Here is a 23,927-nt window from a genome sequence, read left to right on the forward strand (position 1 = left end):
TCGTTTTGTTGTCGATTGTATTTTACTTGTAGAAAAGTTAACAAACGCAGATAAAAGGAATCAATGAATCGGAACTCAGACGGTTTTGTAATATTACACAATATAACACAAACATTTCACAACATTGTAGATAAAGGTTCGCCCACGAGTGCTGAGACGTGGAACTCGAATCTCAGTGGTGCTATCGGCTGGTTGGGCGTCCATACAGACCGGGTTTGCGCTCTCAGTTTAGTTCTTGTGCTGTACAGATGACCGGGTTTATTATATTATTTAGTCGACTGTCCGGGGTGGTCGTGTGTCAGGACGTGGCAGCTAAGACCCGATGAACCCGGTGGTGACCCAGCTAAAATCGCTCTTCTTGACCCTCCTCAGTTCTCTTTCCTCGGCTTTGGAAAGCCGCAGAGGTTCCTCCACGACCGAGCCCAGCGTCCGAACCTCCTGCTGACCCACGCTGGTTTTCATTTCCTCCTCTGAAGAGTCTTCCGCTTTGTCGCTCCGAGTTTCCTGTTCCGAGGGCTCCTTATCGTCCCTGTGCAGAAGAACGAGGAGGTTAGACGGTCTCCCTCATGGTACACACATCGAACGAGAACAGGCAGGGGTTCACAAACTTATTCACAGTGGACCGGGACTGCTGGAAATCGAGTTTATCTGATAATTCATTAGCTTTTCTTCACAATCCGGTTGTTCCCATTTTTTCCCCCACTGTAGTTCCACTGCCGCCTGCACCACCCCGCTATGGCCAAGAACAAGGGTCCATAGGAGCTGGCCACTTCTTTTCACCTGCCAGTGATGTGTTCCCAAACAGAGGGGTAATGCGTACAGAGAGACATTCGTTATGCTGTACGTCAGGGATTTTCAAACCCTGGGTCATGAGCCAAAAAACTAATAAGAAATAAACTCATTTTAAAAGTTTGTACACGAGCGCCCCCTTGTGGAGGCTTTCTGTTGCATCTTGTAAACCACAGTGGGACCAGACTGCTATCGTTTTTAATTAATTATATTTATTATATTACGCTTCGTTTTGTGTTTCGTATTGAAGCGGTCTTCACATCGCCGGGGTCACGGTAAAAATCTGTTTGGAAAACCCTGGTCCTCCAGCAACCAGAAAGAAAAAAACCCCATCCGACCATCTCCTCCTCAGACACAGCCAATTACGTCCGTTAGACGCCCAGCCAGGTCAGCAGCACTGCTGGGATTCCAAATTGTGCCTTAAAACAATCAGCAGTGATGAGCTATGGCGTATTAGGTCGCTGTGTACGAGGGTCGGCGATGTGTCGGGGGCGTGTTACTGCATTGCGCCCAGGGATTCCGGACCCACTGCGATCCTGACCAGGATGAGCCTGGTACTAAAAAACATAAGCAATAAAATCTAGACGTGTAAAAGAAGATCTGTGTCTGTTCAGTGTTTAAAGTTTTAAAGATCCGGGTATGGGGGACGGGTATAGCCCGCTACTGCTGAGGTCTGGAGATCCAGGGTTCGAATCTCAGCGGTGCTATCGACCAATCAGGCGTCTGCATGGACACGATTGGCTCGAGGAAGGGACGACAAACAGCTCAGCCATCATCTCAAAAAACACCAACACATTCACACAGGAGAGAAACCATATCAGTGCTCACATTGCGGGAGGAGATTTGATTATCAGTCATCTCATCATCCACCAGCGCATTCACACCGGAGAGAAACCGTATCAGTGCTCGCAGTGTAAAAAGTGTTTCTATCAACAGAGTAATCTTAAAAGACACCAGCGCACTCACACTGGAGAGAAACCATACCAGTGCTTACAATGCTTACAGCGACCTATTGACTACAAATCTATACTGCACCATATTAAACCAAGACTAATTAAGTCAAACATCTGCATAAATAAAGAAATTAATTAAAATATCGTATAATATATAAAAATAGAAGGTTATGATGTAAACACAGCGATCAGGAGCAGCTGCAGGGTAAATTTCGGACAATAACCGACTGTTGCAAAAGGCGCACTTGATGTCTAACACGTGACACTCGGCAAACAGAACTGATTTAAAAAAACAGGTCGTGCTTAGTCAGCACTTCTTACACCATGACTCGGCAGAACACACACACACACACACACACACACACACACATCTCCTGTTTCATGTGACCGTATCCACATTCATTCGGCACTAACAATAGCTTTTGTACCTGCTTCCGTTGGAGATGAGAAGGGAGCTCAGGAACATGGAACACAGGTACGAGGCGGCGGGGAGCACGTGAGCTGGAGTGTGCAGCAACTGAAAACGAAAACAAACGCGTTAAAACGTAAAGAAACGCGGCCAAACGATTGACCGGTCAAGTTTAGTATTACCGGTGAACGGAAAGCAATCAGGATCACATCGTTAAGGCAATTCAACCGTCGTCTTCGGGTGTTTTTATGTTATTTGTGGCTATTTATTTACTTACTGGCTCAATCGGGTGGCAAATGAAGTGACTCGTGATTAATCAGTCCAAGTTCAATATCGAACACCATCACGGCCGATTTTGTATTCCCTCATTCACCTCACTTACACGGGGAGAACATGCAAACTCCACACAGAACCAAGTACATTGTGTTCAGGTCTGCAGTCAACACTGACTGACGGTGCACTTTTAAAATGAGGATTTTTATGGTATGGATGTATGGATGTAACGGCATATCAACTGTAAGGTTCTTTTATTGTTCTTTAGTTATTTGTATCATATTTATTTGTTTTTCCCCAATTTTCCTTCCAGTCTAGTCATATCCAATTCCCCAAACGTATTTCACCTCTGCTGCAGACCTCCACTCCTGACAGAGGAGTGCCGTAACTAACACCCCCCCCCCACGACACGTGTGCACAAGGCGGGTTCATATGGAGATCCATATCGTGCATGGAGAGTCATCGTGCAGCGGGGGTCGTAACTGCAGCAGTTATGAGGAACCCCTGCGGCGCTCCCACCCACAGGCGAGCCAATATGAGTCGCCCGGAGAACTGAACTCGCGAGCTTGAGATGTCGGCTCAGGGGTGCGAGGACGTTTTTAGAAATCTGATGAAAGTTCTTGCATCTTTGGACTCGCTTTTGGACTTATCTTGTGCATGTTGTAAAAAAAAGGATCGATCATGAACCTCTTTGATGGCGACTGATCCTCGATGAAGCTGATCCCCGTCAGGTATGTGACCGCTGGCAGTTTGCAGCCTCTCGTCCTCCTTCTGCTGTCTGTGTTTACCCAGCAGCAGGTAGAACGGAGTTACGGCGACGCTCTCGTCCACCAGGAGCTGAAAACGCACGAAAAACAACGTTTACTCAGCCCAAAGCTGCTCCGGCGTGGTTACAGCAAACACTTAAATACGTTTACGCTTCAGAGAGTGCTAAGAGAACGTGCTGACCCGATTCTTTGAGTTCAGGGTTCGTTCATCTTCCGCTTTCGTATTGAAGGTCAGCAGATCCTGCGGAAAAAAGTCAACGTCAGGATTCGGGTCGAGCTGTAGGGTAAGTGCAAGGCCGATACGTTCTACCAAGTCTACAGAATAATAAAGCTTGTTTAGGACAAATGTAATAAAACGGCAGGTCATTCTACTGAAAATAGAAACTCCCTCCACCACGTCACACTAATAATCTAAATAATAATTTAAAAACCTGTTTGGAGCAGATAAAGTACGTTGCGAACATTACGAAACACCATTTACATTTAAAAAGTCTTAAACTTAGTAGTATTCCAAAATAGTGCTCAGTACAATAGACTTAGTACAGCTTATTACACTTGGTTTGAAAAGGGACTGCATGAGATGTGGTGTTTATTATTTATTTATTACTACCACGTTTATTTATACTGGTTCCATCCATGGCAGGTCAGGTGAGTATTTTAGTTCTTTGTCCTGGTCAGTTGGTGTCCTTTTATACTGATCTTACACTGTAAATGCATTTTTAGTTGTTTTTGTTTGTGAGAAATGTAAGCATCGTTTCTTTTATTATACGTCATTGTTCTGGACACGAATAGGTATTGTTTCCTGTCTGTACAGTCCTGACGCGATGGTACACACACATGTCCAATTACCACCCACTGCATTGTCAAACGTTGGTTCCTATGTTGGTGACACGGTGGTGCAGTGGGCAGCACAGTCACCTCACAGCGAGAAGGGTCTTGGTTTAATTCCTTTCTGTGTGAAGTTTGCATGTTCTCCCCTTGTCTGTGTGGGTTTCCTTTCACACGGCTAATAGAAGCTTGAAAAATTGCCCACATTTTTAGTAGCTCATATACAGTAAGTGTGTGTCCTGTGATGGATTGGCGACCTGCCCGGGGTGTTTCCTGTCTTTCGCCCGATCACCCAGACCCACCGCGTGACCTAGAAGAACCACAGACCCGCCTGAACACGCATGACTAAAAGTTTGTACCCTGACCAGACAACAGTTGTCCCTTTACGCCCTACTAGGGCTTTCCTCGCTCGGAATTGTGTCTGTAGAGAGCCCGACCAGGCTGATAGCACGGCTGAGACTCGAACCCGGGCCTCAGAGGTGGTGAGCAAGCGTACACAGACTGTTGTGGCACCCGGATCTAAGCTTGTTTACATTTCGCACGTGCTTATCACGAAGCAATGTACAAACGTGACCAAACACACTTAGGGGTTAAGGGGCTTCAATCCGGCACTGGCGGGACTTGAACCAGCGACCCTCTGATTTGAATTCGTCCCTCATTACCACTCGCGCTTTAACCTCGTACCATTCGCTCGGTGAGGAAGTAGAGCCGAGATCTGTTCAGCCACTGCGACCTCTCGTCACAGCTGTCCAGAGGTTCGTCTCTCGGGGCGAAGACGCAGCGCTGCACTCCTCCCGAACACACGGCCTTCTGGGTAAACAGAGGACGACGCTCGCTGGGTCTGAAAACAAACACTGCACAGGACAGGAGGACTGGATTAACACAGATTTCTAATAGTGACCTTTCACCTTTCGGTACAAATGCTTTCCAGTAATATCAGTGTTCGTTCACCTGATTAAACACGCGTTGTAATCGATGTCCGGTCAGCTAAACAAACACTGAATGTATTATTACTACAAACACGACCAAGTCCCCACATTAACAGAAAACAGGGACAGACGCATTTTACATCATCCTACACTCCCGAGAAGAGGGCGTGTCTAAATCCTGAGCTCCCTTAAAATGCTCCTACTGAGGCGCCTCAATTCTGAGTGATGAATGACGAGGGAGCGCCCGACGCCTCCTCAGCGCTGGAGGCAATCCCAGCACACAGTGCAGAACTACAATCTGGTCCCACTGTGGTTTACAAGATGTAACATAAAACCTCCACAAGGGGGGCGATTATTTAATTATTATTTTTCTTCTCTGCACCCCCTTTTTTTTTTTTTTTTTAGATCACAACGAGCTACCCTTAACGATTTCACATTGTAGCTCCATCTTCTGTTGTTCTGACGGAAACCTGTTCACCCTCTCGAGGTTAAAGACTGCAGTGCCAACAATGCTGCTCCTACTAGATGTGACGGCGACCTGGTGTGTTTCCACCAAAAATGTCCAGAACTTACGACGGACTTTATCACAGACTGGACTAAACAATTAAGAACTCCTATTATTATTATTATTATTATTTGCTAGGTTTAACTTTCAGTTCCATTTAATTCTGTGTTTGTATGATTTGTGTAAATCCTATTTATTTAAAGTTTCCTCCAGGAGTCCGGTTCCTCTCAAGGTTCCTTCCTGTATTTATAAGGGAGTTTGTCCTGCAACTGTCGCCCTCGGCTTGCTCAGCAGGAGTTTTCGGTCTGCTGGTCCCGGATTCTGTAAAGTTGCTTTAAGACAGCGTCTATTATATAAAATACATTTGACTCGACATGACATATCCTCAGGCAGCGGGAAGACACCCCGCCCGACCTTCCCTTCCCCAAGCGCGATCGATCGTATGTGTGTGGACGCCCATTTGTCCTAAACACAGCTCGACAACTTGGGACGAGTTGGAACAGCGACCGCAAACCAGGCCTTATTGCTTACTACTCTCTCGCACGGAGTAGCTGCAAAATTAATGATAATAACGTTTATGGTTTCACATGTGACGTCCTTATATTAAAACAGCTATAAGATGCTAGAAAATTATTATAGGTGGGCGAATCTCAGCTCTGCTAACAGACACCGATTGGCTGGTCAGAGGGAGAAACAACCATAGGGATTCCTCATAGCTGCTGTGATTACGCCCCCTGCTGGCTGATCGATGGTGCTGCACAGGAGACGGGGGATAGCGGGGATCGGTGCGCGACTCTCCGTGCTCGATACGGATCTCCACACGAACCAGTCTGCGAGGCGAATGCGATGGTGGCGGCGATGGTGCGTCCTCACGTATACTTACGGTCGGTGTCGTCAGAGTGGCGGCAAAAAGCCGCCACGTTTTCGGACAGGGGGTCAGGGCGCAGCAAACACACGTCCATCGCCGTGCTCCATTCCACTACGAGGAAAGCAAAGGTTCAGTCAACACAGCTGCACCGACAAAGCAAACGTCTGAACACACACACACACACACACACACATGTACTCAATCAAGGTCAGTCTGGTTTGGATACCCACAGGTGCACGTGAGCAGGTTCCAGCAGCAGAGGAGGTTCTTGGTGGTGGTGCCAAGTAGGTATTTCGAGCAGCTCAGTCGACCAAAACAAAGATCCCTGAAGAAAAAGATCAGAGATCTCAGATTATTCCAATACTCACCCCAAAAAGGGGTCATAGTTTTCTGACTGCTCCACCTGGGAATCGAACCCAGAACCTTCTTGCTGTGAGGTGACAATGCTACCCACCAAGCCACCATGCCTCCCAGGATATAGTAACATCTTAGCTCTTTGTCTTGTGGATTTTTGTTCCCCATCCTTGGTTTAGGGTGGCACCGTCAGTGCACTCACTCAATCCCAATTCATTTTTAACACCTAGGTCGTTTTAGGGCTTTAATTAGGGTGTCTGAGGTGTAGGTTATACCTGATGGCCCCTGGAGGTTGGCACAGCGTGGTCAGGAGGCCCCAGGTGTCGGCGTTCCACACGGTCACCACCTCCTCGAAGCTCACGGCCAGCAGGGAGCCGTCGGCCGAGAAGCAGCCGTCGGTCGGACGCAGCCCGTGGTAGCTGCCCACGAAGTCACATGACCAGGAGGCCTGCTCCTCTGCAGGATGGACAAAAGAACTCGAGTTAGGATCATAAGGGGGGCTTGCAGGACCAGTCTGCCAATTCCAGAAGCATATACACCCATCAGCCATAACATTAAAACCACCTCCTTGTTTCTACACTCACTGTCCATTTTATCAGCTCCACTTACCATATAGAAGCACTTTGTAGCTCTACAATTACTGACTGTAGTCCATCTGTTTCTCTGCATGCTTTGTTACCCCCTTTCACCCTGTTCTTCAATGGTCAGGACCCCCACAGGACCCCCACAGAGCAGGTATTATTTAGGTGGTGGATGATTCTCAGCACTGCAGTGACACTGACATGGTGGTGGTGTGTTAGTGTGTGTTGTGCTGGTATGAGTGGATCAGACACACCAGCGCTGCTGGAGGTTTTAACCACCTCACTGTCACTGCTAGACTGAGAATAGTCCACCGACCAAAAACATCCAGCCGACAGCGCCCCGTGGGCAGCGTCCTGTGACCACCGATGAAGATCTAGAAGATGAGCGACTCAAACAGCAGCAATAGATGAGCGATCGTCTCCGACTTTACATCTACAAGGTGGACCGACTAGGTAGGAGTGTCTAATAGAGTGGACAGCGAGTGGACACGGTATTTAAAAACTCTCAGCACAACACACACTAACACACCACCACCATGTCAGTGTCACTGCAGTGCTGAGAATGATCCACCACCTAAATAATACCTGCTCTGTGGGGGTCCTGTGGTGGTCCTGACCATTGAAGAACAGCATGAAAGGGGGTGACAAAGCATGCAGAGAAACAGACGGACTACAGTCAGTAATTGTAGAACTACAAAGTGCTTCTATATGGTAAGTGGAGCTGATAAAATGGACAGCGAGTGTAGAAACAAGGAGGTGGTTTTAATGTTATGGCTGATCGGTGTATTAGCAGTATTAGTACTAGAATGAAGTAACTGTACGGTATAATAATCACACATTTACCAAAAACAAAACAAAACTCAGAACACACTGGTGGGTAAAACTCACTCTCGCTGTCGGAGTCTGACCCCAGCAGCCAGACTTTAAACTGGCCGTCTTTAGCCGTGGTCACCAGCATGGTGGTCTCTGCGGAGGGGCTGAAGCACACGCCCGTAATCCCGTCATGGTGGGCAGAGGTGATGGTGGTGTTCAGCTCAAAGCTACAGAGGAAGGAACACAGAGGCTCGGTAAGGAAAAACACTTTAACGATAGAAGCTGGGTGGATTACTCGGGATTTTCGTGCGTCTACCTTTGAGCCTTCTCGTCGTAGCGCCAGAACTTCAGGGAAAACTCGAGGTCTGAGGTTTTGCGGCCTCTCTCCTCCACCGTGGCCAGCCAGGATCCTCTGGCGTCGAACGCCGCCTTCACCACGTCAAACTGGTCCAGTCCTTCCTCGTAGATGAACTCCTGCTGCACGATGTCGAGCTGCACGCAGAGAAATTAATACAGATCATTATGGGTTTACCAAAGCGTCCATAATAACCTGATTATTAATCAGTTTTACAACCGGTTTATCCTGGTCAGAGTCACAGTGGGTCTGATTCAATGGGTGAAACGCAGAAAACACCCAAGAGAGGTCGCCAGTCCATTACGGGGCGCACACACACACACACACACGGGGACCGGGGGATTAACTACTGGCTCGACACTATTGAGACGCCTTCCCTAATCAGTGGGTTCAGCTATTGGAGATTACATGGATGGATGCATCTGATTGGATAGCAACATAACAGATCATACAGAAGAACTTGGTGACCCCATGGGCGCATTCACATGAGGAGCGGCAAAATCCGATGTTTCCTATGGAGTGTGGTTTATGCGCCGCTCAAAGTTCACCTGACTGAACCCAGTTTGCTGACCTTTCCAAAGCTCCTCCAATGAGACGAACCGTTTGACACGAGGCGGTAAAGGCGACTCAGGCCGTACGAACTTATGAGCAGTAATAATGAAGAGAAGTTTAGTGCTCCTGTCTCCTTCTTTTACTACATTAAACCACGTTAAGCTTTATTTTCAACCAGAAGCGTTTTAGACTCTGGGAGAAGCTGATTCTGATTCTCACCATTTCTCAGAAGCTGGAGCTGTAACACAAGTTTAAAAGTGAAACAGGGAGGAGAATCCAGATAAACACAGATACACGTGGAGCTGTAACCCTGGATCTGACGCTTATTCCAAACTGATGCCGATTAAAGCTCAGATTCACACTAAGACGGCAGAGAACCGTGCTAGAACAGTCAGGCTATCTGTGCTGCTGCTGTAAAGTGAAACGATCAAGGTGCAACAACAGCTCAGCCACGAATCAGGCTTAGTTATTTCAGCTGATATTTAATAAGCTTAAAATAAAAAAATAAATAAACACACCGTTTATTATTCTGATTCGCACTGTGAGCTAAAATAGTGAACAGAAACAGTGAGCAAGTCGGAACAAACCTTCCGAGCGGGAATGAAGAGCAGAGAGTTTTCCTATTTAGTTTTCAAGGTTGGAAACTTTCCTTCCATCCTAAACAATCCCTGTAGGAAAGAAAAGTAAGTATATGGACGCCTACGTTGTACAGCTGCTTGTCGCGCTGGAGAGAGTAGAACTGAAGGTGTCCCGGTTTCCCGTTCAGCACCAGCGCTCTGCTCCTGGGGTCGATCATCAGGTCGGTCCAAACGCTGTCACCTGTAAGACAGGAGACGGTTTCGGTTTACAGGAGGTCGGGTTACAGGTCGCGTGTTTCAGCCGAGTCACGGTGAAGTCGGTGAAGTACACACCGCGTACGAGGCCCTGGATCACCGCCGACACCCGGAAGCTGCAGTGGATGATCGTGATCTCTGTAGGGATCAGAAAGGAGAGATTCAACAACGGTATTACTGGCCGATTGTTAAAAAGAAGGGCGAGGGGGTCGTGATGGGGTTCGACCGGGGCTCTTACTGTTGTCCGAGTGGCTGGTGCTGTACATCTGTCCGTCGGGGGACACACAGATGTGCGAGATAGCCCCGCCCAGTCGAGGAAGGAAATCCTTCTCGTTGACCTCGGCACAGTGCCACTGGACGAGCACAGACTCCACGCCGCCACTCAGCAGGTGCGTACCTGCGGGTGAGAGATCAGGAGACACCGTGAGCACATTAAACAAACATCAAGAAGCTGAATGTCGGTCCCATGAGAGTATATGGAAAACAGAAGCGGACCGAGTACCGAACCCTGTGGGACTCCAGATCAAAGATCGCATGGAAGCCTGGACTGATATTTCGGCGGCTCACGTTTCACTGTATGAACAGTATTAACCCCAGTGATTGGGGTTCCAATTCATCTCATCGGACGTGTCGCCATGCGCCTTTTACTCAGCAGTAGGAATTGCTGCAGAGATGGTCGCCCATCCATCAAATTCATAACAACACTTCTGGAGCCTTTAGAGTGACCTAACAAACTGACCAAAGCCTTTACTGACCAGATAGCCAACCAAGGGAGGTTTTAAGGTCATGCCAAGCTTTTTTGGCAAGATTGTCAAATTACTGGCGCCTCTGTGGTCCCTAAAATACACAAAGATGTTATTTTACATCCTTGCCCTGGTTGTACTGATCCAAGCGCCAAGGTAATAAACTGTGGGTCATTTCCATGGCAGGAAGCGATAGTGATAGGTGTCCGTTGTTGTTTCCGGTCTACAAATCTGGACCTTATTTTGCCCAGTGGTCCAGATCAGGGGTTTCACGTCTGCCAACAGGAATGTACGGTTTCCATAATGTGTTTCTGGTTTAATCTCATGTAGTTTATCGTTTGTTTGTGTGTTCCATCAAAGCTCTCCGATAGCGTCCGGCAAAGCAAACCTCCTTCTGTCTTGGCAGTATCTCATACATTCGGTCAGTATGTGTGTTTGACCGCTTATGGTGCACGACAGAGCCTGCAGACACAGTAGGTGCCAGTTCTTTGGATTCATGACTTGGTTTTCTAATCAATTTAATTATCCAGACGCAAATTTATGGCTGCACTAACTAAAACACCCCGTAATCTAAACACTTGTCTTACCCTCTGGTGTAAAACACAGGGCGCTGACGGCATTGTGGTGCCAGTGCTGGGTGGAATAGGTGTACTCCTTCTTCTGATTGAAGTTTCTCCTGTGGAAGAGAAAATAAATGTTAAATTTAATCTATAAACTATGACCCAGCAGTTTAGGATAACAGTACTGTATTAATCAGAAGGTCGTAAAGAGGTACAGATGCGCTCTTGATCAAGGTTCTAAACCCTTAAGCATTCTGGAGCTGCCATTCAGGCCATGATGATGTAAAGCTTGCTCGACAGTTAACAATCAACCAGCAGCTTCTAATTAAGGCAGACCTGTGATTATTTTGGTGGTTCTTAGAACACATCTGGACCATCTCAGCAAAAGGTGAAAGGATTAGTTCTTGTCTCGTACAGACCTGGGCAAGAGACTCAACCATGGTACAGTGATTTCTCTGTGCCCATACTAACAGGCCTAGTCAATCAATCACTAACAAGCTGTATAGAACTGTGACTCTTAAGTGAGTTCAAAACACATGACGGTCATGCACACGAGGCTCTAAAGACGGATATCGTAGCTGGCACGGCGGGCGGAACAAAGCCCACCAATTTAGAGGCCCAGGGCCAAGTAACAATAAAGGGCAGCTGCCAGGTTGCCACTGTTGGGCCCTTGAGCAAGGCCCTTCACCCTCAATTGCTTACACTGTATACTGTCACAGTACTGTAAGTCACTTTGGATAAAAGTGTCTGCTAAATGCCCAAAATGTAAATGTAAGTTGACCAATCACAACACGGCGTTCTTTCTAGCGACAACAGGGGGCGACAAAGAGGCGTCTTTCATTTAACCCTTCACATTCAATCTAAATGGATTTGTGATTGATTGTATGATTTGTATTTGTTTAATTATTGATTTAATTATAAAGAATAGACGTAATACACTATATATAATATTGTTTTTTTGAAAATCTTAAGCCCTTTTTGGCTCCGTTTGCTTAACAAGGAATTGGGAGGGCGTGGCACGAGGCAAAATGACATTTGAAAACTTATATATGTACGTTATGTTAACAAACCTGTACAATTAACGACTCATTTATTGATTAATTTGGGTTTTAACACATTTGTCTGAGTTTATGGCACGAATGGTATTACGTTTCGAGCTGCTTATTTTATCCTCTTGTTATATTTTGGGGCTTTTTTAATATTTAACGTTCGATTCGGACACTCACCAGAGCCGGATCTTGCCGTCTTCGTGTCCGGTGGCGATGCAGTCGTCTTTAGGGTGACACGCTATACAGGTGAAGGCGTTTCTCGCCCCTTTTTTATCGGTGGACTTCAGAGAAAACCTTTATTAAAAATAAATACACACTGCATTAACACCGCCCCGCAAATCGGTCGTGTCTCATTTAAGAACAGTGTACACGGTGATTGAAACGCTACACGCTTAGAGCAACATGAAAACACCAGGCCTCGTGTCTGAGGTGGATAAATAAGCACTCATGACTTATTTACTTATGGCCCGGGCTCGTTCCAGCACGTCCGTAACCTCAGAGGAGCTATTACCAGAACAGCTACATCATGCTTAGCGTGCGCGCACGGTTAAAGAGCAGCAGCCGTGCGGTTAGTGCCGGATTTACCTGAACGTCTTCTGAGTCCTGAAGAAAAACACGTGTAGATGGAGACCCTTGGCCGAGGCGAGATATTCCCCCTGCGAACAGATAAATCAGGAATTATTTAAGTTTGTTCTTCCTTCCACAGCTCCAGTATTTTCGGCATTAGAGGTGGGTTCAAAACCAAGTTTAAGCAAAGTGAAAGTTAGTGCACTATATTTGGCTTTTAATCTTTAGGTAATTCAACAAACTCAGGATTTTTTTGTGGGCTATTGCGTTCGAAGAGGTCTTTCATATTAGTGTCTAGGGCTGTCGCGCTAACCGCAGGGCATGCCAAGCAACCGCAACACCGCGATGTTCACCTTTTTTTGTTTGTTTTTTTGTTGCAAAGTCCATCTTGTTTTATACGCTTACATTCGGGCGTAATAAATGTTAAATCAATTCATAATGAAAATGAGCTAAGAGCGACATTTTCCCGCAACCTGTTCGCATGCGTTGCTGCTGAGTGTCAGAGTTTGTGTTTTAAAATGTAAACAATGGCAACATTAATTATAGGCAAGTTTATTAATGATCAAATCGAGTTCACACTCAATAAAATACCTGTAATTTAGACTATATTTAAACAGCCTCGGCGTACTAAAGCACTTAATGACGGTTAATATGTATTTTTTCGTTGAATAAAAATGTATTGAAACGAATAATAACTTGAAATGTAGTTTATATTGTTATGTTTATTATAGCTACTAAATAGATGGTTAATAGTGGCGCATTAATAACCGGGCTAGATTTCCTCTGCTCTGTAAAGTCGCATGCAGGTACAGTACACGTGTGTATTAGTGTAACGAGCACACACACACTCAGAGAGACTGTTAGTGCCGCCGGGAACATCGCTACCCCACTCAGATCCTCTCTGGAACCACATCAGGTGAACATGTTGGTTTTTCTAGCGCGCATGATAACGCAGGTTTAAGGTCTTACAGACTTTATTCTTTATTCTATTTTTTTTATTATCATATTTTGATTAGATGTGCATTTAAAATATTTAGCCTAAACACTTTTCACAGTGTATATCTATCCTAGGCTAGAAGATCAATTTAAACCTTTTTTAATAGAGTAAAGACGCGCATCTTAGCTCTGTTCTGTATTTAACAATAAACATGCATTTCATTGGTCTTAAAGCCGTCTCATCTTTGTCATTATAAAGCCTAACAGTAAAGCTTGTTTATATAGCTCTAAAATCCATATCAATTAAGTAATTTTTAAAAACAAAATAAAATAGGCGATATTACCGCATACCGCGGTGTTGAGCCACGCTGAATACCACAAGGGGAAATTCTTTCACCGCGACAGCCCTATTAGTGTCTCTGTAAAATATTTTTCTGGTATCGTCGATGGCTTGGCATTCTATCAAAATATGTTTTATTGTCAATTGTGATCCACAGTACTAACAGTTTGGCGCATCTTCCTCCAAGAGAAGGTGTCTGTGCGTCAGGGCTGAACGTCCTATACGGCATCTCGTGAACACCGTTTGGTCGTGTCGTTTTTACTGGATACTGGGTAGCGGTCCTGTCGAGTCGTGAATTGATGCCGTACAGTTCGTTAGCCGTGTTACGATTCCATTCCTCCTGCCGTGTGTTCTTACAAAGTCTTAATCTGACTGTGTAGAGGGCATCGGTGGGTGGGACATAGCACCAGGTGATCTGTGTTTTTCTGCTGCTTTCTTGGCCAGGTCGTCTGTTTGTCGTTGCCTGTACGTGACCAGACGTGGACTCTCGGCAGTTCTTTCTCTGTAGCTAAGAGCTCGAAGATAACTGGGTGATCCGTTTGGAGGGATAGCAGCGCTTGTAAGGACGATTTGGAGTCTGAACATATTAAGAACAGCTTGTGCGGGCCTATCTGAATGTGATTCATGGCCAGGAGAATGGCGTGGGCTTCTGCTGTGAAGATAGAGCTGTATTGGGGGAGGCGTATGCTGTGTCGGTAGTCAGATGTATAAGTTGCTGCTCCTACACGTGATTCTGTTTTTGATCCGTCAGTGTAGATGATTTGCACCGACTAGTGCACCTTAGGCTGTTTGGCTATTCCCTACGCTCCCCACCTTCCCCAACAGACATGGCCATGACCGGCAGATCTACTTTATTCATTTATTTAGGTTTATGGTAAAACAAGTATTACATTTCTGTTTGTTTATTTCATCTCATCTTTATATTGTGGGTCGATTTTATATCAAATTTTTCCACCTCACTTGCACGTCTCTGAAGCTCCCGGAGGAAACCCACGCAGACACGGGGAGAACATGCAAACTCCACACAGAAAAGGACCCGGACCGCCCCACCTGGGAACAGAACCCAGGACCTTTCTTGCTGTGAGGCGAGAGTACTACCCACCGTGTCACCGGCTGGATAGGTTAAAACTGTTCTCGTGTTCCTGACCGGCAAACAGCGCCATTGAGATTCGAACCCTGTCGGTAGGTTAGTGTGTTTCACCGCTGAACCACGTGAGCACCCTGAAAAATTAAGCATCCCACCTTTTGTCCAAAATAGTTCACACGTCGACTTCACAAATGTGCTCACTAGCTTTTCAGTGGCCAAAAGTATTTGGACACCTGACCATGAGCTTGTCGGACGTCCCGTTTCGCTCTGGAGTTACATTGGATCACGGAAGCGTCACCGTACCTGTCTGCCAAAGGCTGTGGCACCGGGGTTGGAGCTGATATCAGGAAACACTGACGACAGCTCTCTCGCCTCCACCTCCTGCTCCAGAACCTTAGGGAGAGTCACAGCCACCAACTGGAAACAGTCTGAAATCACACACACACACACACACACACACACGTAAAAAATAAGCAGCATACACAAGCGGTACAGCAGAGACCCGGGTACTTGACGGGCACCAAGAGCATTTAACCAAACATTGAACTGGCTATGTCTTCATCTGTTCCTACCATGACGTGTTATCTAAACAGTGTGGGCAGTTGTAGCCTAGCGGTTAAGGTACTGGACTAGTAATCAAAAGGTTGCCGGTTCAAGCCCCACCGCTGCCAGCTTGCCACTGTTGGGCCCTTGAGCAAGACCCTTAACCCTCAGTTGCACAGACTGTATACTGTCCCAGTACTGTAGGTCGTTTTGGATAAAAGCATCTGCTATATGCTGAGAATGTTAATGTAAATGTAGGTGTTCAAGGTGTGTTGTTACAACCATGCTGTAAACTAAGGAGCTGCTCACAAATCCTCATAGAGATTGTTACACTGCACCAACAGGACGACGGATATGAGACCCTTCATCATTCCCAGATGTTCCAGACATATCATGCAGCAGGAAACCTGCCTGGTCGTGGAATCTGTGCTACCGTGTACAGATCAGCACCGATACCTACCGCCGCCGCCTTTGTTGCTCGCCATGGGAACGACGATGAAAATAACTCCGGCGTGTTTCTCCGAGACGTATATGGAGGAGGTCGGTTGTCCGATAATAAACGTCTGGAGAAAAAAAAAGGACAAACGATTACATTCAGGTTCTGACTCTAAGGTACCAGCAGGTTTGACCAGCTAATGTACAAGTTGAATCTTTCATACCTTGATAAGGATGCCATCGTTGAAGTCCCACAACCTGACAGTGCCATCTAGTGAGCAGGAATAGACCTGCAGACACAATAAAGAGTGAGTGAGGTTTAGTCCCTTCAGAGGTTGATCCTGAACTTCTGTGTTCTGGACTAACTGAGGCTCATTCAAACATCTACTGCTACATTATGTGTTTGTTTGGGTTTATTGCCTTATCAGCAACATACTGGTTATATTTATGGCATAAACAGATATTGAAACTGTACATCATTATTTGTTCAGATCATTTGTTTTATATTACAATTTTAATTGGAGGAATCTTCTCGAACAAGTCTTTCATGTTCTCAACCCTATAAAAGTCGTCTCTGATGGCTGTCCGTCCGTCCATCCATATCTATCTATCCGTCCGTCCATCCATATCTATCTATCCGTCCGTCCGTCCATATCTGTCTGCCTGTCCGTCCGTCCGTCCGTCCATCCATATCTATCTATCTATCTATCTATCTATCTATCTATCTATCTATCTATCATCTATCTATCTATCTATCTATCTATCCGTCCGTCCATCTCTATCTATCTATCCATCCATCCATCCATCCATCCATCCATCCATCCATCTAATCTTATCCATCCATCCATCCATCCATCCATCCATCCATCCATCTATCCATCTATCTATCTATCCATCCATCCATCCATCCATCCATCCATCCATCCATCCATCCATCCATCTATCATCTATCTATCTATCTATCTATCTTATCTAATAATGCCGTGTTTATTCTTGTGAGTTACATTCACGGCAGGAAAGGTTGATCTGGGTGCTTTGTATCCGTTAGGTAGTCTCTGATATTATATTCTTAATTTAGTGACTGTAATGAAATTTAAATGTTTTTCTGCTTTTCCAAGTTTAGCTATTGAGAATTTTTGTCTTTCCCTTTGGTATTTAGGGCACTCAGTTAGTACGTGTTTAACCGTGATGGGTCATTGGCAGAATTCGCATTGTGGGGCTGGACATTCTAACAAAGTATGTTTAATTGTAAGGGTTATAGGACATAATTGACAGGTTGGTGCCTGCTCACCAACCAGGAGATGTTGGTGAGTGAGACTGGAACATCATGTGAGCGATTAATGTTATTAATTTATGTCCCAAATGCTCTATAGATTAAGCTTTGATTCAAATAAGAATGAAAAACTACCAACAGGCCTCCGTACGTTGTCCTGTTTATGTTTCCTCTGGCAAAGAAGCAGCCTGATATCATGATGCTCCCACCAGCATACTTCACTGTGAGGTGTGAGCTATTATTTTGCAAACATGATGAGCTAAATCATTGACAAACAGTTCTGTGTTGTTCCCTAGCTATTCCGATTTGTCCCAAATAGAACAGAACAGAACACCTTGATCTGTCATATATACAGACACATGAGTAAAGGACAACAAAATGTTTTGTATGCATATCCCAGCTGGTTAAGAAGCCGAGGTCAGGGCGCAGGGTCAGCCATTGTGCGGCTCCCCTGGAGAGCCTGGATTCAAACCCACAACCTTCCGATCAATATCCCAACGCTCTAACCTACTAGGCTACCGCCGTCACTGATGAGCATCCACTACTTTCAGGTTACTGAGCCAACGTCTCTCTCACTTTCTTTATCATTAGCCTGTATGAGCCTGGTGCTCACATGTGGATGATTTTATTGTTTTTTGTAGCAGCATTATTAAATAGAACTTGAAGTAAAGAAGCACTAACAGACCTGAAGATGGTTGGCAGGATTTAGGGTGAGTCCGGTGACCTGATTCGTGTGCCCCTCCAGTATGTGTACACACTCCTCTGTACTGGTGCTGAACACTTTCACCAAATCTCCAGAGGCGCAAAGCAGGTACCTGCAAAACCCACAAACACTTCAGCTAAGAAACGCCTCACACACGATGCCACTGGACTCTGGAGCAGTGGAAACCATCTGCCACTCTGATGGACAAGTCTGGGTTTGGAGAATGCCAGGAGAACGTGACCTGCCTTATTATTATTATTATTATTATGATTTTAACATCATTTTTACACACTTTGGTAACATTTACGACAGGAACCGTAGTTACTGATTACACAAGATTCATCAGTTCACAAGTTTAATGTCAAACCTCACTTGCATGTCTTTGGACTGTGGGAGGAAACCGGAGCACCCGGAGGAAACTCCACACAGACAGCACCCAGACCGCCACACCTGGGGATCGAACCCAGGACCTTCTTGCTGTGAGGTGACAGTGCTACCCACCGTGACCTGCCTGACTGCACTGTGCCAGCTGTGAAGTGCGGTGGAGGATAGATAATGCTATAGTTATACTGTAGTTTTCAGGCGCTTGTCCGGGTCCCTCAGTTCCAGCGAAGGGAAATGTTAATGCTTCAGTGTACCAAGACATTTTGGACAAACGTACGCTTCCAACTTTGTGGGAACAGTTTGGGGAAGGCCCTTTTCTGTTCCGGCACGTCTGTGCACCATAAAGGCACAGTTGGGTGAGTTTGGTTTGGCAAAGCCCTGACATCAACCGTATCAAACACCTGTGGGATGAACCAGAACGAACACGGTCAGCCAGGCTCTCTTGATCCAGGTCAGTGTCTGATCTCACGAATTCCCACAGACACACTCCCAAATCTTGTACAAAGCCTTCCCAGAGGAGGAAACTGTTATAGCAGCGAATGGGGGGAAACAACCCGAATTACTCCTTATTAATACTGGGGATGTAACGATACACTCTACCCACGATCCGATGTGATTTCCCGATTTTTTTTTTAAACACAAATTATGACAAAGTTTCCTTTTATTATTTCTCTTTAATAAGGGAAATAAAATACAGTAAGTCCTCGGGTTACAGCGGACTCGACATACGGGGTTTCGTGGTTATGTCGCCAGTTCACGCGGGAACTAGTCGGCGAGCAGAGCAAAGCGGACGAATACGTCGTCACGCGGCGCTATACGAGGAAGACGGCGTTGTTCATTCGCAGTGTGAGTGACGTAGGTGCTCATGTAGGTGGGTTCCGACTTACGGCGAAAATCGTGTTACGTCGCGTCACGAGGAACGGATCTTTTGGCCGAAAAACCACGAATATGGCAACCGGGCGTATAGCCCAGTGCCGTCAACCAGGCGAGGTGAATAGCGCCAGCGCCCTCTGCTGTTTAAAGTGAATATCGATTCATTATACATGTCATATCGATTTAAATCGTGGAATTTTTGAATCGGTTATTAACTGTCCTGTGGTGCATCGTTACATCCCTAATTACTACAGTACCTATGAACTTAAAATGGGATGTCATGAACGCCCCCCTAGGTGTGCAGGTGTAGCTGAAGTGCACTAAATGTTTATCACCACCTATATTTATTATATATGTATAAAACTAGATCAGTGACTGAGATGAACTGGTCTGGTGCAGCTGCATGTTATACACTGAGCACATGCAACCACACACACACACGTGTACACACACACACACACACACGTGCACAATAACCAGCGTGTGTGTTATAAACACAAACAATCACACTACACCAGGATGTTATTAATAATCATACCTGCAGTCACCGGTGATGATCGGGGCTCTATAGCTGATGTTACTGCCACCACAGCGAACCACGCGTGTTTCACTCTGTTCCACCATCTTTCTCTGCTCTCCTCCTGCTGAACCCGCAACTAAACACGTCACATCCGCTCTGAGCGTGTGTGCTTTTCCCACCCGTATTCCGACAACTTAGCATGTAGCATATTTATTTACATTTACAATTTTGGCATTTACAGTTGTGACAATATACAGTCTAAGCAATTGATTGTTAAGGGCCTTGCTCAAGGGCCCAACAGTTTGCAGCGACCTTTCGATTACTAGTCCTGTATCTTAACCTCTAGGCTAGTTATAATAACATACCCCCATTTTATAAAATGCATTACAACATAAATATGTACATAAAACGTTCATTTAACTGATAAACCACAAATAAAAGAATTCCAATGTTTTATACAGTTCATATTACAGCCCCAAATCAGAAAAAGACATACTGGGACAGGATGGAAAATGTAAATAAAATAAAAACACAGAGTTTCTGACATTGACTTTACATTTTCAGCATTTAGCGGACACCTTTATCCAAAGCGACTTATAGTACAGTTACAGTATACAGTCTGAGCAATTGAGGGTTAAGGGCCTTGCTCAAGGGCCCAACAGTTTGCAGTCTTGCAGTGGTGGGGCTTGAACCAGCGACCCTCAGCAATCACTGGTCCAGTACCTTAACCACTAGGCTACAGCTGACTTTTATTTGCTGTCAGAAAGGATGAATCTGAGATATTTCATCTTTTATCTGCTCAACTTCATTTCATTTATTAATAAACATCCATTCCTGCATTTCAGGCCTGCAACACATTCCAAAATAAGTTGGGACGGGGGAAATTTAAAGCTAATAATGAGGTGATTGTAATCATGGTTTGGTACAAAAGCAGCACCAGGAAAGGCTGAGAGTCTCTGATGAGTAAAGATGATCAGAGGATCCAGTTTGTCCACAAATGTGTGAGAAAATGATTGAAATGTTTAAAAACAACGAACCTCAAAGAAAGATTAGAAGGGATTTGCATGTTCTCCCTCTACAGTGCAGAATATCATTAAACCATTCAAGGAATCAGGAGGAATTTCAGTGCATAAAGGCCAAGGGTGCGAGCTTAATCTGAACGCTCGTGATCTTCCATCCCTCAGACGGCGCCGCATCAAGAACCTCCACTCAACACTAGCTGATATAACCACATGGGCGAGCCCTATGTTAACCATGTCCAGAAGCGGCGTCTAGTTTTCTGGGCTTGGAGGCATCTAGGATGGACCATCACACAGTGAAACGTGTATTGTGGTCAGATGAATCAGCATTCCAGGTCTTTTCATTTTGTGACCTCCAATGTTCTACCATATGTTAGATATGAGTTTAAAAAATCCCACATTGTTATTTATCCTTACAAGTGCAAACTAAAAAAGCTAACAAGTTAAAATAAATTAAACAGATATAAACACCTGTATTTGTATACAAATTACATGAAGTTCTGAATGTATTAGTTTGTATTATATTTCAATTTATTATAGGTGAACACTGGCTGAGCAGATCAGATCTACCTGCTCAAAGTCTTTTACAGATTTAATGCTTATTATATAATTTGTAATAAGAAAATGTCTCAAGTTTGGAAATATATAAAATAAACGCTTGTTCTCTATTTGCTAATAAATTAAATTTGATTATATTTACATCGTTTATAACTCCGTCACAGTGAAGAAACTTTCATCCAGACCTGTGGATGGCGATAATAGCACTCAAAAATCACCGCCATGTCATTGGTGCCATCTCAAATATATGCTACATATGAACTAGTGCACTATATAGGGTACAGGCGGCAATTGTATCTTATCCCACAAAGTGCACTAAGATAGAACTCATGGAGTTATTTGGACGTAGCTTCGTGAACGCTTCATATACCTGCTTGACATACAGCAGTAGCAGCAGAGACTCAATTATTTAAGTCTCGATAAGTAACGATGTCGTTCACTGTTTTATATAAGACAGTAAGGTAGGTTAGATTATAAAGTCGTCATTACATTGTGAAAAGTATTGTTTATTTTTAATAAAGCCTTGACTTTAGAGATGAGTTGTTAGTAAAGGTGACATTCAGCGTACTACCATACTAACGAGTATGTACTAAACAGCAGCGGTGGCTTTAATAGTGTACTGAGTTCACCTACTAGTTAGTACGGTAGTATGCAATGTATGAGAGTCAGCCAAACTAACTATACGTGCAGATTTTACATACTACTGTATATGTTTATGATGTTCGCACCTATATTAGTACCAGTTACTAAATGGTGAGCACCAGATACTAGGTGGTGAGCACCAGTTACTAAATGGTGAGCACCAGTTACTAAGTGGTGAGCACCAGTTACTAAGTGGTGAGCACCAGTTACTAAATGGTGAGCACCAGTTACTAAGTGGTGAGCACCAGATACTAGGTGGTGAGCACCAGTTACTAAGTGCTTTATTAATGCTTTATTAATGTAAAATAGCAAGACCGTGGGGTTGCTGATTAATTTTGGGGAGGTCCTGTCATTCTAAAACATTTCTGACATATCAACAACTGGGAACAGTGACTGCTCCTAAAAGTCTGAGTTGAGTTTGTTTATTTACAATTTTGACATTAGTATGTTGGTGTGCATACTGTCTCCTCACGGCAAGTCTCCGCACTGTCTCCTCACGGCAAGAAGGTCCTGGGTTCGATTCCCAGGTGTTCTGTGTGGAGTTTGCATGTTCTCCTCAGGTGGGTTTCCTCTGGTTGCTCCGGTTTCCTCCCACAGTCCAAAGACTTGCAGTCAGGTAAATTGGAGATACTAAATCCTGTGTCCTGGGATGGACTGGTGACCCATCCAGGGTGTTTCTTACCCTTCGCCCGGTGAATCAGACCTACTGTGACCCTGACCAAGATAAAGTGGTAATAGAGCAGACAATGAATGAATAAATGAATGAATATATTGAGGGGGGCATTATGAGGGAATGTACCCCCCTTTACCCCCAATGTATGTTGTGATTATGGCCTTGTAATATGGAACAGTATAGAAGATGAACCTTAACACCGGGAGCAACCAGTTCAACATTCAGAATGTAGATTTTATACGCTGGACAGTTCATTATGAGTGATTAAAAAAATAAAACAGAAATGTGGTCAGTATCTTAAAGCTGTTTTTGACAGCATTACTGTCTCTATTCCATAATAATAATAATCTGAGTAATAATAATCCAATTGCATACATGCGCTCAGACGCCATACTGACGCAGATCAGCTTCAGCGTTGGTAATTTTCGTACATAATAGCTTCGCAAATCATTATCAAGATCATTAAAAAAGTTTTCCTGGTCAGATTGCTGCTGTAAACTGGCACATGAGCACTGAGGTCGGGTGAGGGCACATTTCAGATCAGCACTCTTAAGCTGCATTCACATGATGAGCGTCTTGCACTTCATGATTTAAACGTATTTTTTCTGTCTCGTTGTAGCTTGAGATCTGCCTATAGACTACACAGGATACGAGGACACATGGTAAGCAAAATGTTCAAATCTCACATTCTGTTTAGAGTAAAGACAACTACGAACATCCTGTACAGAAAACACAACTTTTAATCCTTTAATCATATTTAAAGTGCTGTTCTGGGGTGGAGCAGCGGTGCTGAGATCCGGGTTCTGACCAACCGGGCGTCCGCACAGACATGATTGTCTGTGTCAGAGGAGGGAGTAGCCGAAGCCCTGCGCTGGATTGGCACCCTTCCAGGATATTCAAAGCTCAGCGATATAATTGGCTCGTCCGGGCAAGGGAGGGTCGTAGGGATTCCAAAGGGGGACCTCTGCTGGCTGATCGGGGGATAACAGAGATCGGTGTGTGGCTCTCCATGCACAATACAGATCTCTATATCGGGGGTTTTCAACCTTTTTTAGGCATACGCCCCCCCTTTGTGTGCCCAGCGCGACTTGCGCCAACCCCCTCGCACCATGCCCTCCTCCCCTTAGTGAGCCACGGCTCGATCACAGATGACTGGCGCATCCTCCGCTGGTATCGGGTGCCGCAGATTCGCAATAGTAATCTCGTAGTGTCA

At 45.1% G+C, this 23,927-nt stretch overlaps 2 protein-coding genes across 2 annotated transcripts in view; one reads left to right on the forward strand and one right to left on the reverse strand.

The window, feature by feature from the left end:
* wdr75 (WD repeat domain 75) lies at window positions 1-19,926 on the reverse strand. Its single transcript, XM_063006409.1, has 21 exons — window positions 19,841-19,926; window positions 18,028-18,157; window positions 16,294-16,359; window positions 16,095-16,197; window positions 15,395-15,519; window positions 12,747-12,817; window positions 12,339-12,455; window positions 11,140-11,228; window positions 10,048-10,206; window positions 9,888-9,947; window positions 9,680-9,795; window positions 8,386-8,561; window positions 8,145-8,296; window positions 6,951-7,131; window positions 6,552-6,646; window positions 6,337-6,432; window positions 4,704-4,873; window positions 3,373-3,432; window positions 3,112-3,261; window positions 2,171-2,259; window positions 1-529 (listed from the first exon to the last, which is right to left on the reverse strand). The coding sequence occupies exons 1-21, from the start codon at window positions 19,924-19,926 to the stop codon at window positions 313-315; spliced, it is 2,508 nt and encodes an 835-aa protein (XP_062862479.1). The 3' UTR covers window positions 1-312.
* A 1,838-nt stretch (window positions 19,927-21,764) lies between these two features.
* hibch (3-hydroxyisobutyryl-CoA hydrolase) overlaps window positions 21,765-23,927 on the forward strand; it is a 30,024-nt gene continuing 27,861 nt past the window's right edge. The window contains exons 1-2 of the mRNA XM_063006411.1: window positions 21,765-21,860; window positions 23,334-23,376. Coding sequence (XP_062862481.1) covers window positions 21,829-21,860; window positions 23,334-23,376 — 75 coding nt within the window. The 5' untranslated portion in view covers window positions 21,765-21,828. The remainder of the gene's footprint in view (window positions 21,861-23,333; window positions 23,377-23,927) is intronic.

Source organism: Trichomycterus rosablanca, chromosome 12 (assembly GCF_030014385.1).
Source record: "Trichomycterus rosablanca isolate fTriRos1 chromosome 12, fTriRos1.hap1, whole genome shotgun sequence".
Lineage (NCBI taxonomy): Eukaryota > Metazoa > Chordata > Actinopteri > Siluriformes > Trichomycteridae > Trichomycterus > Trichomycterus rosablanca.